The 14363-nt window shown below is 45.2% G+C and overlaps 1 protein-coding gene across 1 annotated transcript in view; it reads left to right on the top strand.

The window, feature by feature from the left end:
* HS1BP3 (HCLS1 binding protein 3) overlaps window positions 1–14363 on the top strand; it is a 32427-nt gene that overhangs the window by 13476 nt on the left and 4588 nt on the right. The window contains exons 4-6 of the mRNA XM_080999271.1: window positions 2238–2469; window positions 12838–12995; window positions 14117–14252. Coding sequence (XP_080855397.1) covers window positions 2238–2469; window positions 12838–12995; window positions 14117–14252 — 526 coding nt within the window. The remainder of the gene's footprint in view (window positions 1–2237; window positions 2470–12837; window positions 12996–14116; window positions 14253–14363) is intronic.

Here is a 14363-nt window from a genome sequence, read left to right as displayed (position 1 = left end):
TATGTATGCATGGCTTAAAATTGGGTGGCTGACCTCTGGCCCTTAGGATGTGGAGGAACTCCAACTCCCACCAGCCCTAGTCAGCATGCCAAGTGTGGGCAGGTGGGAAGGGAGTTGTTGTGGAGGGCTACAAGTTCATCACTCCCACTTCAAATGCACTGTGGGAAGCCTGGTTACTTTTGAGAGTAGCAGAAACTAAAGCTTCTGTTTGGGGTTGAAACTGGGTGGCAGGCAACCATCTGCATGTTGTTGTTGTTGTTGTTTAGTTGTTTAGTCATGTCCGACTCTTCGTGACCCCATGCACCAGAGCACGCCAGGCACTCCTGTCTTCCACTGCCTCCCGCAGTTTGGTCAAACTCATGTTTGTAGCTTCGAGAACACTGTCCAACCATCTCGTCCTCTGTCGTCCCCTCCTCCTTGTGCTCTCAATCTTTCCCAGCATCAGGGTCTTTTCCAGGGAGTCTTCTCTTCTCATGAGGTGGCCAAAGTATTGGAGCCTCAGCTTCAGGATCTGTCCTTCCAGTGAGCACTCAGGGCTGATTTCCTTCAGAATGGATACGTTTAATCTTCTTGCAGTCCATGGGACTCTCAAGAGTCTCCTCCAGCACCATAATTCAAAAGCAACAATTCTTCGGCGATCAGCCTTCTTTATGGTCCAGCTCTCACTTATAATAATAATAATAATAATTTATTATTTATACCCCGCCCATCTGGCTGGGCCACCCCAGCCACTCTGGGTGGCTTCCAAAAGAATATTAAAATACTGTGATACATCAAACATTAAAAGCATCCCTAAACAGGGCTGCCATACATCACTACTGGGAAAACCATGGCTTTAACTATACGGACCTTTGTTGGCAAGGTGACCATCTGCATAGCAGCCTCCAAAACACTCCTGGTCTGGGGCTCTAACGTCTTCATGCATTGGAGCGGGGTGGACTAGATGACTCTCATGGTCCCTTCCAACTCTAAAATTCTATCTGAATTACAGGAAAGCATTCATTTCTTTCAACAATTTATGACACTGCCATTAGTGTGTATAAAGGTAAAAAGGTAAAGGACCCCTGGACAGTTAAGTCCAGTCAAAGGCAACGATGTGGTTGTGGCGCTCATCTCGCTTTCAGGCCGAGGGAGCTGGCGTTTGTCTACAGACAGCTTTCCAGGTCATGTGGCCAGCATGACTAAACCGCTTCTGGCACAATGGAACACCATGACGGAAACCAGAGCGCACGGAAACGCCGTTTATCTTCCCGCCACAGAAGTACCTATTTATCTATTCGCACTGGTGTGCTTTCGAACTGCTAGGTTGGCAGGAGCTGAAACAGAGCAACAGGAGCTCACTCTGTTGCGGGGATTCGAACCACCAACCTTCTGATCAGCAAGCCCAAGAGGCTCAGTGGTTTAGACCACAGCACCACCCGCATCCCATTGGTGTATATACATGGCATAGGAGCCAACTCCTAGGGGCTGAGGTCTCTTTCCCCCCCTAAAACATTTGAGGGGACTGGGGCCCCAAAGTTGATGGACATTGCCATTAAAATGATGTGGGTGTGCCCTGTCATATGATTGATTGTGTGGGGTGGGGCTTACTTGTTCCCCCTCCCCCCGGATATTTTATTAAAGATGGTGCCATGATGCAAGGTTACAAAAATGAAGCCTATCTCATTTTCCTGAGATCTCCAGGTGGTTTATTGCAATGTGTCCACAGCACTCTTTGAAATCCCACATCAGAGTGGCTAAAAATGACAAGCAACTAACAACTGAGCCAGACAAACTCTATGATGCTCAAATGTACTGTTTTGAGGCCCTGTAATCGGGAAATTTTAAAATGTCTGGAAACCCAGCCAGATGGGCGGGGTAATAATAATAATAATAATAATAATTCCATATACAGTGCTGTCAGTGAGGTCTGCCTGGCACCTTCCCCCACCTGCCTTTAGTAGACTGAGATGCTGTTATGTTTTCTAATGTGCTGCCAAGATTCCTGCAGCTGCTATGAGGGTTGTTTTGTTCTATTTTTGTTGTATAAGTATTTATATTCATGTTTTAAATGTGTTGTAAGTCACTTGGAGGCCTTTGGCCAACAAGTGGCTAACAAGTCTAATTAATGATGATGCTGATGATGAAATAGTTCTCCATTTTGTTTGCCAAACAGTCAGAAGTTGGTGACGTTGGCACGGGACCAGAATACCCTCTTGAAACCTCTGCATTCAGTTTTCCATGTTGTGCTTCTGCAGGAACCAGATCCACCAGCGCCACGGACATCAAAAGTAAAAACCTCCCCGATGCGGAAGACAAGGACGACGAAAACGAAGCCTTTGATTTCTTCAAAGAGGAAAGGACGCCTGACCCCGTTCCCCTGTTCAAATCCTCGGAAGAGCAGGGTGTTAAAGAGAGAAAAGGAAAAGAGGAAGAGGAAGAGGAAGAGGAGGACGGGGATGACGATGGAGACCCACTTGGTGTTATCAAGTATGACTTCTTAATTTTACCGTGCTCCTTATGCAAAATGTCCATCATTAATTCAAACTTAATCTGTTCTGCCATACTGTCCTAGTGTGTACTTCTGAGCTGTAGTAGCTGTGTTGGTGCCCAATAAAAAAGAAGGGCTTGAGAAAGGAGAGAGAAACAACTCAATTGTATGGGGAAGATCTCCATTTACAGCATTTCCAATTCAGGTGCTATCAGGGAGCCTCCGAAGATCTTGCAAAGCAGTTCTTCCTCTGGCGAGGAGGGAAGCCCCGCCTCCAGTGGGGAAGGGGCGCAGGGATCAGAAGATGCTAGGGAGAGCCGCAACACCGAGCCTGAGCAAAGCGGAGGGGAGGCAAGTCCCCCTTTGCCAGTGCCCACTTTGCGCAGTAGGTTTGCGTGCAGAGAGGGGAGGAGAAGGGTGGGGGTCACACAACTGTTATGCTGGGGAAGGTATGAGGACCGCCCACTCCCAGATTCTGCTGGCGACTGAGCAGACATGGACTTGCAACACTCTGCACTGTAAAATAGTTTGTACAGATAATAAAGCCTGGAAAAGACAGGTTGGGGTCTTGCCTGTTTGCTCTCGAGCAACTACGCCAGCACCTGACAGGTGCCTAAAGATATTTGCTTGTCTTCAGTGCTGGTAGCAATCAAAGAAGGCACCTAGATCATCTAGGAATCTTTTGCGCAATGTGGGGCTCAGACCCAAGGATGGAGCTATCAGGAGCTCTTGATTAATCCTCTGGATTCTCTAGAAGCCCCCACAAACTGGACTAGATTATTTACATGAAAACATATGAGCAGGCGTGACCTTCATAACTAGGGCAAATCCCAGCCAATGTTAAGCATGTGTAAATAGCACTTTGAAGTTTTAAACTTTGGGCTATAGTGTGTCTTCACTTCTTTCGCTTTCCTTTGTTTTTTCTGCACATCCCTGACAAAAAGTATTCAGTTAATTCCAAAATCTGCACCCATCCATGTTGGCCCAAAACGAAGGCATTTCCTCATGTGTTCCACTGCAAAATGGAAAATACAAGGAAGGAAGAAGGAATGCTTTTTATTTTTGGCAACTCAGAATAAGAACAAAATGTTACTTGGTAATTAAGAATTGCTATGGGACCCCCCCTGTTTTTTGCTTAAGGTATATAGCCATACTGCAATGATTTTACGATTCCTAAAAGATTCCTGAGTGGTTATCATTTTCTGTCTAGTCATTATGCACTCTAAGCATTTTCATTTAACAACTTCTATATTGCTCAAAACTGAAACTGTCCCTCTGGATATCTGAAATTCCAGAACGCCTGGATTTAAAACACACTCACACACGCCACAAGCTGGATTGCTATTTTTGCTGAGAACCTTGATAAAGCATTGTTTTTCCGTGAAATGGTCATTGGCTGCAGGCATATACAAAAGAGAGTGTCCTTATTTGGATAGGAAAAAGGTCTTTCTGAACTGGGCATTATGTTTTCCTGGATATTCTGCTGAAACGAAAGGTATGTAGTTAAAATAATAATATCCCAATGTCCAAAGAAACAGAAAACCTGCTTTTTGGGCTTTGGCCGATCGGTTTTCTTAAAAGCCTTTTGTTCAGGGTTCAGAGGACCATAGAAAAGCTTCTAACTGAGAGAGGGAAGCACAGTGTCATCAGAATTGTGATGGCATCTTGCCCTGTATTTTCTAATGACCTCTCCCAACTGCTCCATGTAGATGTTAAACAGCACTGGGTGTATAATCATAGCGATACCCTATAGCAGTACCCCACAGACAGGGATCCAAAGTGCACTCTTCCAACATGATTCTCTGCATGCAACCCCATATGTGAGAACAGAACTGCTATGCACCTGATACTCATCTCAAAGAGCCTGTCCAGGAGGATGGAGTGGTCAATGGTATAAAGATCTGCAGAGAAATCAAGGAGGAACAGAATCGTCTTCTGCTTGTCCTCTTCTTAGTCATCCATCGGGGTGACCAAGGCTGATTCAGTCCCATCACCAGGCCCAAACTCAGATTTAATTTGGGCTAGATCATAGAATCATAGAATCATAGAGTTGGAAGAGACCACAAGGGCCATCGAGTCCAACCCCCTGCCAAGCAGGAAACACCATCAGAGCACTCCTGACATATGGTTGTCAAGCCTCTGGTAAAGACCTCCAAAGAAGGAGACTCCACCACACTCCTTGGCAGCAAATTCCACTGTCGAACAGCTCTTACTGTCAGGAAGTTCTTCCTAATGTTTAGGTGGAATCTTCATTCTTGTAGTTTGGATCCATTGCTCCGTGTCCGCTTCTCTGGAGCAGCAGAAAACAACCTTTCTCCCTCCTCTATGTGACATCCATTTATATATTTGAACATGGCTATCATATCACCCCTTAACCTCCTCTTCTCCAGGCTAAACATGCCCAGCTCCCTTAGCCGTTCCTCATAAGGCATCGTTTCCAGGCCTTTGACCATTTTGGTTGCCCTCCTCTGGACACGTTCCAGTTTGTCAGTGTCCTTCTTGAACTGTGGTGCCCAGAACTGGACACAGTACTCCAGGTGAGGTCTGACCAGAGCAGAATACAGTGGCACTATTACTTCCCTTGATCTAGATGCTGTGCTCCTATTGATGCAGCCCAGAATTGCATTGGCTTTTTTAGCTGCCGCGTCACACTGTTGGCTCATGTCAAGTTTGTGGTCAACCAAGACTCCTAGATCCTTTTCACATGTACTGCTTAGATGATTCATATCATCGAAGAATATGTATAGTTGGCCTTCCATGACCCTTGTCACTACCTTCCCTGAAAAGGAGATATTTGTGACTGGTCGGTAGATAGTCTAAGCCAATTAATCATCTAGTCCAACTCCCTGCAATACAGGAATCTCAGCTAAAGCATCCGTGACAGATGCTCATTCAACCTCCGCTTGAAAACTTCCAATGAAGCAGAGTCCACAACCTCCCGTTCCACTGTCAAACAGCTCTGTCAGAAAATTATTCCTGATGTTTAGTCGGAATCTCCTTTCTTGTAACTTGAAGCCATTGGTTTGAGTCTTACCCTCCAGAGAGGAGAAAACAAGCTTGTTCCATCTTCCATGTGACAGTCCTTGAGCTATTTGAAGCTGGCTCTCATATCTCTTCTCAGTCTCCTCTCTTCCAGGCTAAACATACCCTAAACAAAGTGGGCTTAATGTGTTGGACCCAATGGCCATATGAGAGAGCCCCAATATTGCCATGGGGGCCATGGTTCTAACTATGGAAAGGCAGCATACAAATACAGTGGTACCTTGGGTTACAGACGCTTCAGGTTACAGACTCCGCTAACCCAGAAATAGTACCTCGGGTTAAGAACTTTGTTTCAGGATGAGAACAGAAATCGCATGGCGGTGGCACGGTGGCAGTGGGAGGCCCCATTAGCTAAAGTGGTACCTCAGGTTAAGAACAGTTTCAGGTTAAGAACGGCCCTCCAGATGGAATTAAGTTCTTAACCAGAGGTACCACTGTAAAACAATGTAGGTAAAGGTAAAGGGACCCCTGACCATTAGGTCCAGTCGTGACCGACTCTGGGGTTGCGGCGCTCATCTCGCTTTATTGGCCGAGGGAGCCGGCGTACAGCTTCTGGGTCATGTGGCCAGCATGACTAAGCCGCTTCTGGCGAACCAAAGCAGTGCACGGAAACGCCGTTTACCTTCCCGCCAGAGCGATACCTGTTTATCTACTTGCACTTTGATGTGCTTTTGAACTGCTAGGTTGGCAGGAGCTGGGACCGAGCAACGGGAGCTCACGCCGTCAAGGGGATTCGAACCGCCGACCTTCTGATCAGCAAGCCCTAGGCTCAGTGGTTTAGACCACAGCGCCACCCGCGTCCCTATAGTAAAACGATGTATGTATCTACTAATTTGCTTTTGATGTGGACCTGAATTACTTGACTTCCAGTCCTGCCCTCCTAGTTGCAAGCATGGGTGGTCACCCTCTTAACTGATTTTTGTCAATGAGTAGGCTGCCTCAAAACAGGTGAGGGAGCAGGGCCTGTAAATGGTTTAAATAAATAAATGAGCTCACTTAGCCTGGATTGCACCCTCCATAATGACAAGAAAACTTATCTCCGTCCTGAGGCACAGTGCGAAGCATGCAACTTATATGGCCACCTGTTCAGAAGGGTTCCACATCTTCAAGGACACACAGCTGCAAAGCCTCTGGGTCCCCCCCCCCCCCCGCTTTTGACAATCGCTGGCTTACAGGCCGAAGCCTTCAAGCGTGCTCGGCCATTGAGCGAGTGCCAAGTGATGCAAGTTTTGCAAGTGCTTTGAATCCCAGCTGCTTGTCAGATTTTTAGACAACTTTTGTCAACCCTGTGACGCACCCTTTTGTGTCAGAGTCGCTTCCTGACTTCCTTGCTCCCCTCCAAATGTGTTGGCACAGCAGTGTACTTTGATCTGGCAGCCGTTGAACTAGGTACTTTGTTTTATGTTGTGCAAAATCCCCTTAGTTTAATACAAAAGAGACATATGAGTGGGGGGTTCGTTCTCCAGTATAATTTAAATGTGAAGTTTAAGACTCTTCTCAGATGCGAGGTAAGGTAGTTGTTAAATAGTTGTACAAAGTCCTCCCCACTTAATGAGTGTGGTTCTATTTTCGTAAATGGCTGAACAGCCTGTCCAATCCTCACCCGTGCTGAAGGCTGTATCTACCTTGCCTTTGCTATAATGCCATCGTCCTGGCACTCAGCCACATTCATCAAAAAACAACTTTTTGAATGCGTTATAAGCCTGCAACACCAGATGGCTCCAGAGAGCAAAAAAATTCTGTGCGATTTTTTTCATAGCGGTTTTTTTTTTTTTTGTTATAACCATTTAATTTCTGACTTATTTATAGTGCTTTTTCTTCCTGTGTGTGCATCTACCCCAGGACTGCCACACCATCTGCTTATGTAGAGTAGGGCAGCAGTAATGCTCGCTGGTCGCTTCAGGTCCACAGCTGTCTTTGCATCCCCTTTGCCTCCCCTTCTCTTCATAGTATATTTAGCAACAATCACACATTTTGTAGCTTGGCAGCTGTGGGAAACCAGATGACATGATGGTGATGTGAGGGCTAGATAAAGCCTGAGCTAATGTCCTTGCAAGCAGCTTGGGAAAGTTTTGCACTGGGTGGAAAAAACGGAATCGCCAAGGCCTGTGCTGCTGTTCTGAAAATACAGAGAATCCCTGTAAAGCCTGTTTTCCACAAACAGCTGCTGAGGAGACAAAGCTGTACTACAGAACTGAACTGAATTGTAGCATTGGAAGGGAACCCTCTGCAGTGCAGGAATCCTGCCCACAGCTGTGTGGGAATGTAAAGGATTGTAGGAGAGGATATACTGATTAAATATCATCCTTCCTTCACTCACACTAGTGAGTCACGTAGCAGAAAGCTAGTTTGCAGATTTGTTTGAATCTCTTTAGTTAAGCAATCCACTCTGGCTTGCCCAGATTGGATTATTCCTGTTAAGTCCCCGTTGATCTCTTTTAAAAGAATGAAGACACAAGAGTCTTTCCTCAAAAATAACAAGAAGTTTACTCACGTTCAGTTCACAGTATGATCCCTGAAGGAGGCTTTAGTTAGTAAAGTGGTACCTCGGGTTACATATGCTTCAGGTTACAGACTCTGCTAACCCAGAAATATTACCTCTGGTTAAGAATTTTGCTTCAGGATGAGAACAGAAATTGTGCTCCGGCGGCACGGCAGCAGCAGGAGGTCCCATTAGCTAAAGTGGTGCTTCAGGCTAAGAACAGCTTCAGGTTAAGAACAGACCTCCGGAATGAATTAAGTACTTAACTCGAGGTACCACTGTAGTTACAGAAGAAAGTGGGAGTTCATCCCATATGGGGATAGAGCCCATGTGCTGCTGGCTGAGAGCCAGCAGACAGCAAAATACGTTAAGAGAAGAAAATGGCATCAAGAGTAAATGGCAGCATGGCTTGGCTCTTTTATGGAGTCAGCCAGGGTCATGCCCATCTGCTTGGTCACATGCAGGGGGAGGATGTTCCAGACCAGTGAAATAGGAAGTTATATTGGCTGGAGTAACATCCCCCTGTCTGTGTCCACTCTAGGGAACCAAGGAATGTTGTATTTGACTGCTCCAAAGGATTACATCCCACAAGCTGTCCCTAGGTGAGCTTGGACTATCAACCTTCTGGTTAACAGCCAGACACACTTACCTGTGTGGACATTTCAGGCTCAAGGTGAGCTACAGGGCTCACGTTGTGAAATACTCCCCTTACGTAAAATCGGTTCCTACATGTGAAATGCTAGTCTTGTAAGGGAAAAGGTGAGGCTTTAATCCTACCGAAAGCGTAGGGTTTTCTTTAAAGCAGAGTTACTGTGTTTAAATGGGAGAGAGTCCCATGCAAAATAATGGAAAGATGAGCGCAAATTGAACAAAAGAGAACTGGTTTGACATTTGTGGGAGCTGATGGCAATAGTCATATTAACAATAACTCTAAAGAAAAATGGAAATGGTAAATAAAGACTGGGTGAAGGGTTGTCTGTTGCACTATTTGAAAAAAAGAGAGAGCTTAAGTTTTATTATAAGCAAAGATAACAAAATATATTCTGTGTGTTCTTCTGTATGTTCATTATATCCTATTTATGCGCATCACACAAGTAGTACGTAGTATCGCTTTTATATGACATATTAGATATTTAGAAGAATGAAGAGATGGAAAATAGGGATATATTTGAAATTCAGTTTAAAAAAACAAACCATGGGGATGAAATGGGGGAGCGTTGGCAGTTGGAAATTGAAGAGCCCAGATACGGGTTTGGTAGCTAATCTGTAGTTTATGTGGAATGGGATAGCAGTCTTTTAAAAAAGCTAAGTAGGTTTAGTGCCACAGCTAAGTACAATTCAAGGCTGCTTCTTTCTGCAGCTTTGGAACTGAGCAAACGGGGCAGATTGAAGCACCTTTTGTCTTAGGGACTTTGCAATAATAGGATGACTCAGCTCTCAAAATAGAATTTGGAATGGGCATTACCTCATCCACCAGCTTCCCAAGCCTCTGCCCAAGGAACAGGAAACGTTGAATCACTCGATTCACAGAGTGGGTTCTGTTGACAATGGTAAACCTTAATGGGGGGTGGATTTCAGTGGCCTCTTTTGCTGAGCCTTTAATGAATAACTGGCTTGGCTTTTGAAAAGGCTTATTCATTGCAGCGAAAGTGTATGTAGGTTAGCAGAAGTCTGGTCTTGACTGTTTGCGATGGGCATTTCCTCATGCTTCTCAGTGTTTTGCAAATGTTCCTGCAAATAAGCCCACAAAGGCAATTTGTCTACATTAGTCATCTGTATTGGTGTCCTGAAGAGTCACCACTGGTTACCAGGCAAGTGGCTATTTGCAAGGGTATCCTTTGTCATGTTTATGATCCTGAGAAGAGTTGATATACATAGAATCATGGAGCTGGAAAGGACTTCAAGGGTCATCTAGATGTGAAACTGACACACAGGGCTTCCATGTTTCAACATGTTAAGGCATCTTTTCCCAACCCGGTGCCCTTCAGGTACAACATGCGAAAGGCACTAGCTTAGGGAAGGCTGGAACACGAAACTTCCCCCCATCCCAATCAGTTTCTTGTGAACAATTGTTTAGTTGTGAACACAAACAATTTTAGGGGAATGCTTGAAATCATCATAGAATTTCCAGCTAGCGGGGTTGGCCTGTCATGTTTCATAAAGCATCTTGCAGATGACAAATGTTTGGAGGAGAGTGGGGGATGGGCAAGAAACGTAGAGTGCTAAAAATAGAGCTAGAGTTTTGTGTAACATTTTTGCCCCCCCCAATGAATGGGGCATGTTCTTGTCATTGCATTGTTTTATACTATTTGGAGGCCCCATGATCACATTATAAAGTAGTTGTGTTCTGTGCTTTTAAATCAATCACTGCTAAGAGTTGTTCCTTTTCACTTTCCAAGGTACAGTCATACTTCGGGCTGAAGTAGCTTCGGGTTGAGCATTTTTGGGTTGCACTCCGTGGCGACCCGGAACTAACAGAATGCGTTACTTCCGGGTTTCGCCACTGGCGCATGCGCAGACGGTCAAAATGATGTCACGCGCATGCACGGAAGCGGCGAATCGCGACCCGCGCACGCACAGACGTGGGTTGCGTTCGCTTTAGGATGCGAACGGGGCTCTGGAACAGATCCCGTTCGCATCCAGAGGTACCACTGTATTTCTTACCAATTAAAACAAATCTGTGTGGTGTGAGCAAATTTTTATTCTGAAAGTGTGACCCAGAGAAAAAGAAGTTTGAGAATTGCTGCATTAGACCTTGAATGGCTTCTGTGAACCCATCACTATTTTGCTTCCAGAAAATAGCACCAATGAGCCAATAATGGTAAAAACGACGTTGGGATGTTGGCAGAGCCAACTTTCTGCCTCTCCACCAGCAACAAGCCTCTTGAAGTAAGCTTGATAAAGGCCCAGTTTTGTGAAAAGCAAGGGCTACTTCAGGGAAGCTGCAAACAGTGCTATTAATAAACCAGCGCCAGGGCGAATTGCGAGGGCTCCTGTCTGTTCCCACGGAACATTGTGCTCTCCTGGCTCTTTGTGGTGACGTCATGCTGGGCTCTCGGTGGCACTTCTGATCAATTTCACTTCCTCAATTTAATCCCTCTTACTGGATTTTGACTCAGCAGTCACCCTTATTTGGAGCAGGACAGACATCCCCCTTTGGCTGCTGCTGGCTTCACCGTTCAACTCTCGCAGAAATCCCTATAATTTTGCATTTGTACATTTTACACTGCTGATGGATACTCTTTTTTTGCAATGGGTTGGGAGAGAAGGCAGTTACTTGCTCAATGCAGATTCGTGGGAACGGTGTCTCCTTGTTTTGAAGTGACCTCAGGAGAACCGTGTCGCTGGTAAAATGTTAGTCACCAAGCAGTTCATGAGAGGTTCCCTTCCATAGAAGGGAATCGGCAGGATGAAACATGGTTGCAGATACTGCCAACGCTGATACACACACACCTTTTCTTTCTTTTTTTACACACACACACAAACACACACGCAGAAATGTAGCTAAAATGTATTAATTGGGGTGCGAGTGTCTTTATTATTTCAGCATATCTAAAAATAGATGTGTCACTAATTATTCGACTTTGCAGATGGATTATTGGTTGGTTGTTTTTTTAAAAAAACTTCCATAGTCCTAAAGTGTCTGTGACTGCCTTATTATTATTATTTAGATTTATACACCATCCTTCATCATAAGATCTCAGGGCGGTTCACAGAACAAAATATAGGATAAAGACAAGTAAATAAGTACAGTGGTACCTCGGGTTAAGTACTTAATTCGTTCCGGAGGTCCATTCTTAACCTGAAACTGTTCTTAACCTGAAGCACCACTTTAGCTAATGGGGCCTCCTGCTGCCACCGTGCTGCCGGAGCACAATTTCTGTTCTCATCCTGAAGCAAAGTTCTTAACCCGAGGTACTATTTCTGGGTTAGCGGAGTCTGTAACCTGAAGCGTATGTAACCTGAGGTACCACTGTAGAACAAAGCAGCAAAACAACAACTTCCACCTTCCCAAATACATGTTTTAAGGGCTGTAGAATATTAATCCGCCATTTCTTCTGAACTTGAAACCTTCAGTAGCTTCAGATTTGGGAAGTGGAAGTGGCTATGGTAACATTTACAAAGAATCAGAAAGATGTGCCATCTCTGTAAATAAGGAGAGCATAGTGTGATCATTGCAACATTTCAAGAAGTTCTGTGGCCATTGTGTCCAAGGCTAGGGTGGATCACTATTGAAATCTAATATGACGTTGACTGGAATGAGCACAAGCTTTGGGGGGAATTTTGTTAAGGCTTGACATTGGATGGCCATTAGCTTTGATCCCTTCTGGTTCAAACAGCCTGATGGATCAGTACTATGCAAAGCCTACTTGAAGATAACATTTTGGGGTTGATCATGCATCCTTTGCAGAATTCACATGAGCTTTATTCCATGGCTCCCTCTCCAGAAAGCACAGAGAAGGCACTTTTTTTGGAATGGTCTTCCATTACAATTTTGGGTGCCAGTTATTTTCCTACCATTAGGAGCACGTTGCGGGGTTCTGCACTGCTTTCTTCTTATCTTCCAGCACAGTAAGAATTACCACTGTTATTTTCCCCCCACACACTCTCTTAGAAAAGCAGCTGTCGAGTGGAATTGTGCCAGCGTGTTTCCCTCTCTGCAGCTAGTAGCTGCTTTTGATTAGAGACATGGGGGAGAATGTTAAAGGGCACCTCCTCCAGGCCATAAATCTCCCCCCTCCCCAAAATTCAATTTGTAAGTCTACAGGGTGGCTGTTCCTCTGGAAAAGAAAAAAAGAAACACTCTTAACAGTGTCTGCTGGATTTCTCTGCTGTCATTTAGATCAAAAAAGACTAAGAAACCCACGCCTCCTCCAGCCAAAGATGGGAAGCCCAAGTTAACAATTTTTGACGAAGAAGCTGTTCCCGATGAAGGACTGTTTGGCTCAGCTAAAGGGTTTTCATTCAGCGGCAGCAAGAGGATATTGGCAGCCAAAAAAAGTAAGTGTATTTCTAGTCAGCTCCTTGATGTGTGCTCTGAAAATATGTGCCAGAGTTTCGCAAAGCTTAGTTGCAAAACTCCAAATCGTTCTATTCCAGCTTGGGCATACCGTCATTTATTCCAAGATGGAAAATGCCTTAGTACGCTCATTTAGATATGTGTGTTGACTCCAGTGGTTTAGTTGAGTTAAAAGCAAAGACCCCGATCTCGATCTTTTTCTCCCTATGAGGGCTGCATTCCCTTAGGGATATTCTTCCAGTGGCTACAGACCAGCAGTGGGGAGGACGCATTCAGAATCAAGCTGAATGAGGTCATCAGTGGTGACTTATGCCCATTGGGTGGGAAGACAGGAAAGCCAATATTCCATACCCTCCAACATTTCTCTGATTAAAATAGGGGCATATTATTATTATTCTTATTTTACTTAATACCCCGTCCATCTGACTGGGTTGCCTCAGCCACTCAGGGTGGCTTCCAACATATATAAGAATATCTTGTAACATTAAACGTTTAAAAACTTCCCTGTCTTCTAAAGGTTGTATAGTTACTTGTGGGTCTCATATCTCCATAAAAAGGTAAAGGTAAAGGGGCCCCTGACCATTAGGTCCGGTTGTGACCGACTCTGGGGTTGCGGCGCTCATCTCGCTTTATGGGCCGAGGGAGCCGGCGTACAGCTTCCAAGTCATGTGGCCAGCATGACTAAGCCGCTTCTGGCGAACCAGAGCAGCGCACAGAAATGCTGTTTACCTTCCCGCCGGAGCGGTACCTATTTAACTACTTGCACTCTGACGTGCTTTCGAACTGCTAGGTTGGCAGGAGCAAAGACCAAGCAATGGAGCTCACCCAGTAACGGGGATTCGAACCGCCGACCTTCTGATCGGCAAGTCCTAGGATCTGTGGTTTAACCCACAGCGCTGCCTGCGTCCCCAACACTCCAACATTTCTCAAATTAAAATAGGGACATCGTAAGGAAAAATGGGACATTCCAGGATCAAATCAGAAACTGGGATGGCTTCTATAAATCTGGGACTGGAAAACAGGGACACTTGGAGGATCCGATATTCCGGCTATTGCTGTGTACAAGTCAAATGTAGCTGTTATCTCTTTGCTCAATTATCAGATCTGAAATTGTTTGAAGATCCAGACCTTGGTGGATTGGTGACTCTGGGTGACTCGCTGCTGTTGCCAACTGCCTGTGCAAGCACGGAACATGCATTAAGCGGTAGCCTTGAGGAGGACACCGAAGAGCTCTTGAGGTACGGTATTAATCTTGGATGCATCAGAAGTCGTAGGGTCTTCAGTGTTCCCTAGCTTTGCAGAGCAACAGACATGTAGCAACTCTTATGCTGGAAGGGTTCGCATTCGGA

Source organism: Podarcis pityusensis, assembly GCF_964106645.2.
Source record: "Podarcis pityusensis genome assembly, chromosome: 3".
NCBI lineage: Eukaryota > Metazoa > Chordata > Lepidosauria > Squamata > Lacertidae > Podarcis > Podarcis pityusensis.
This window is presented reverse-complemented; position numbering and strand designations above follow the sequence as displayed.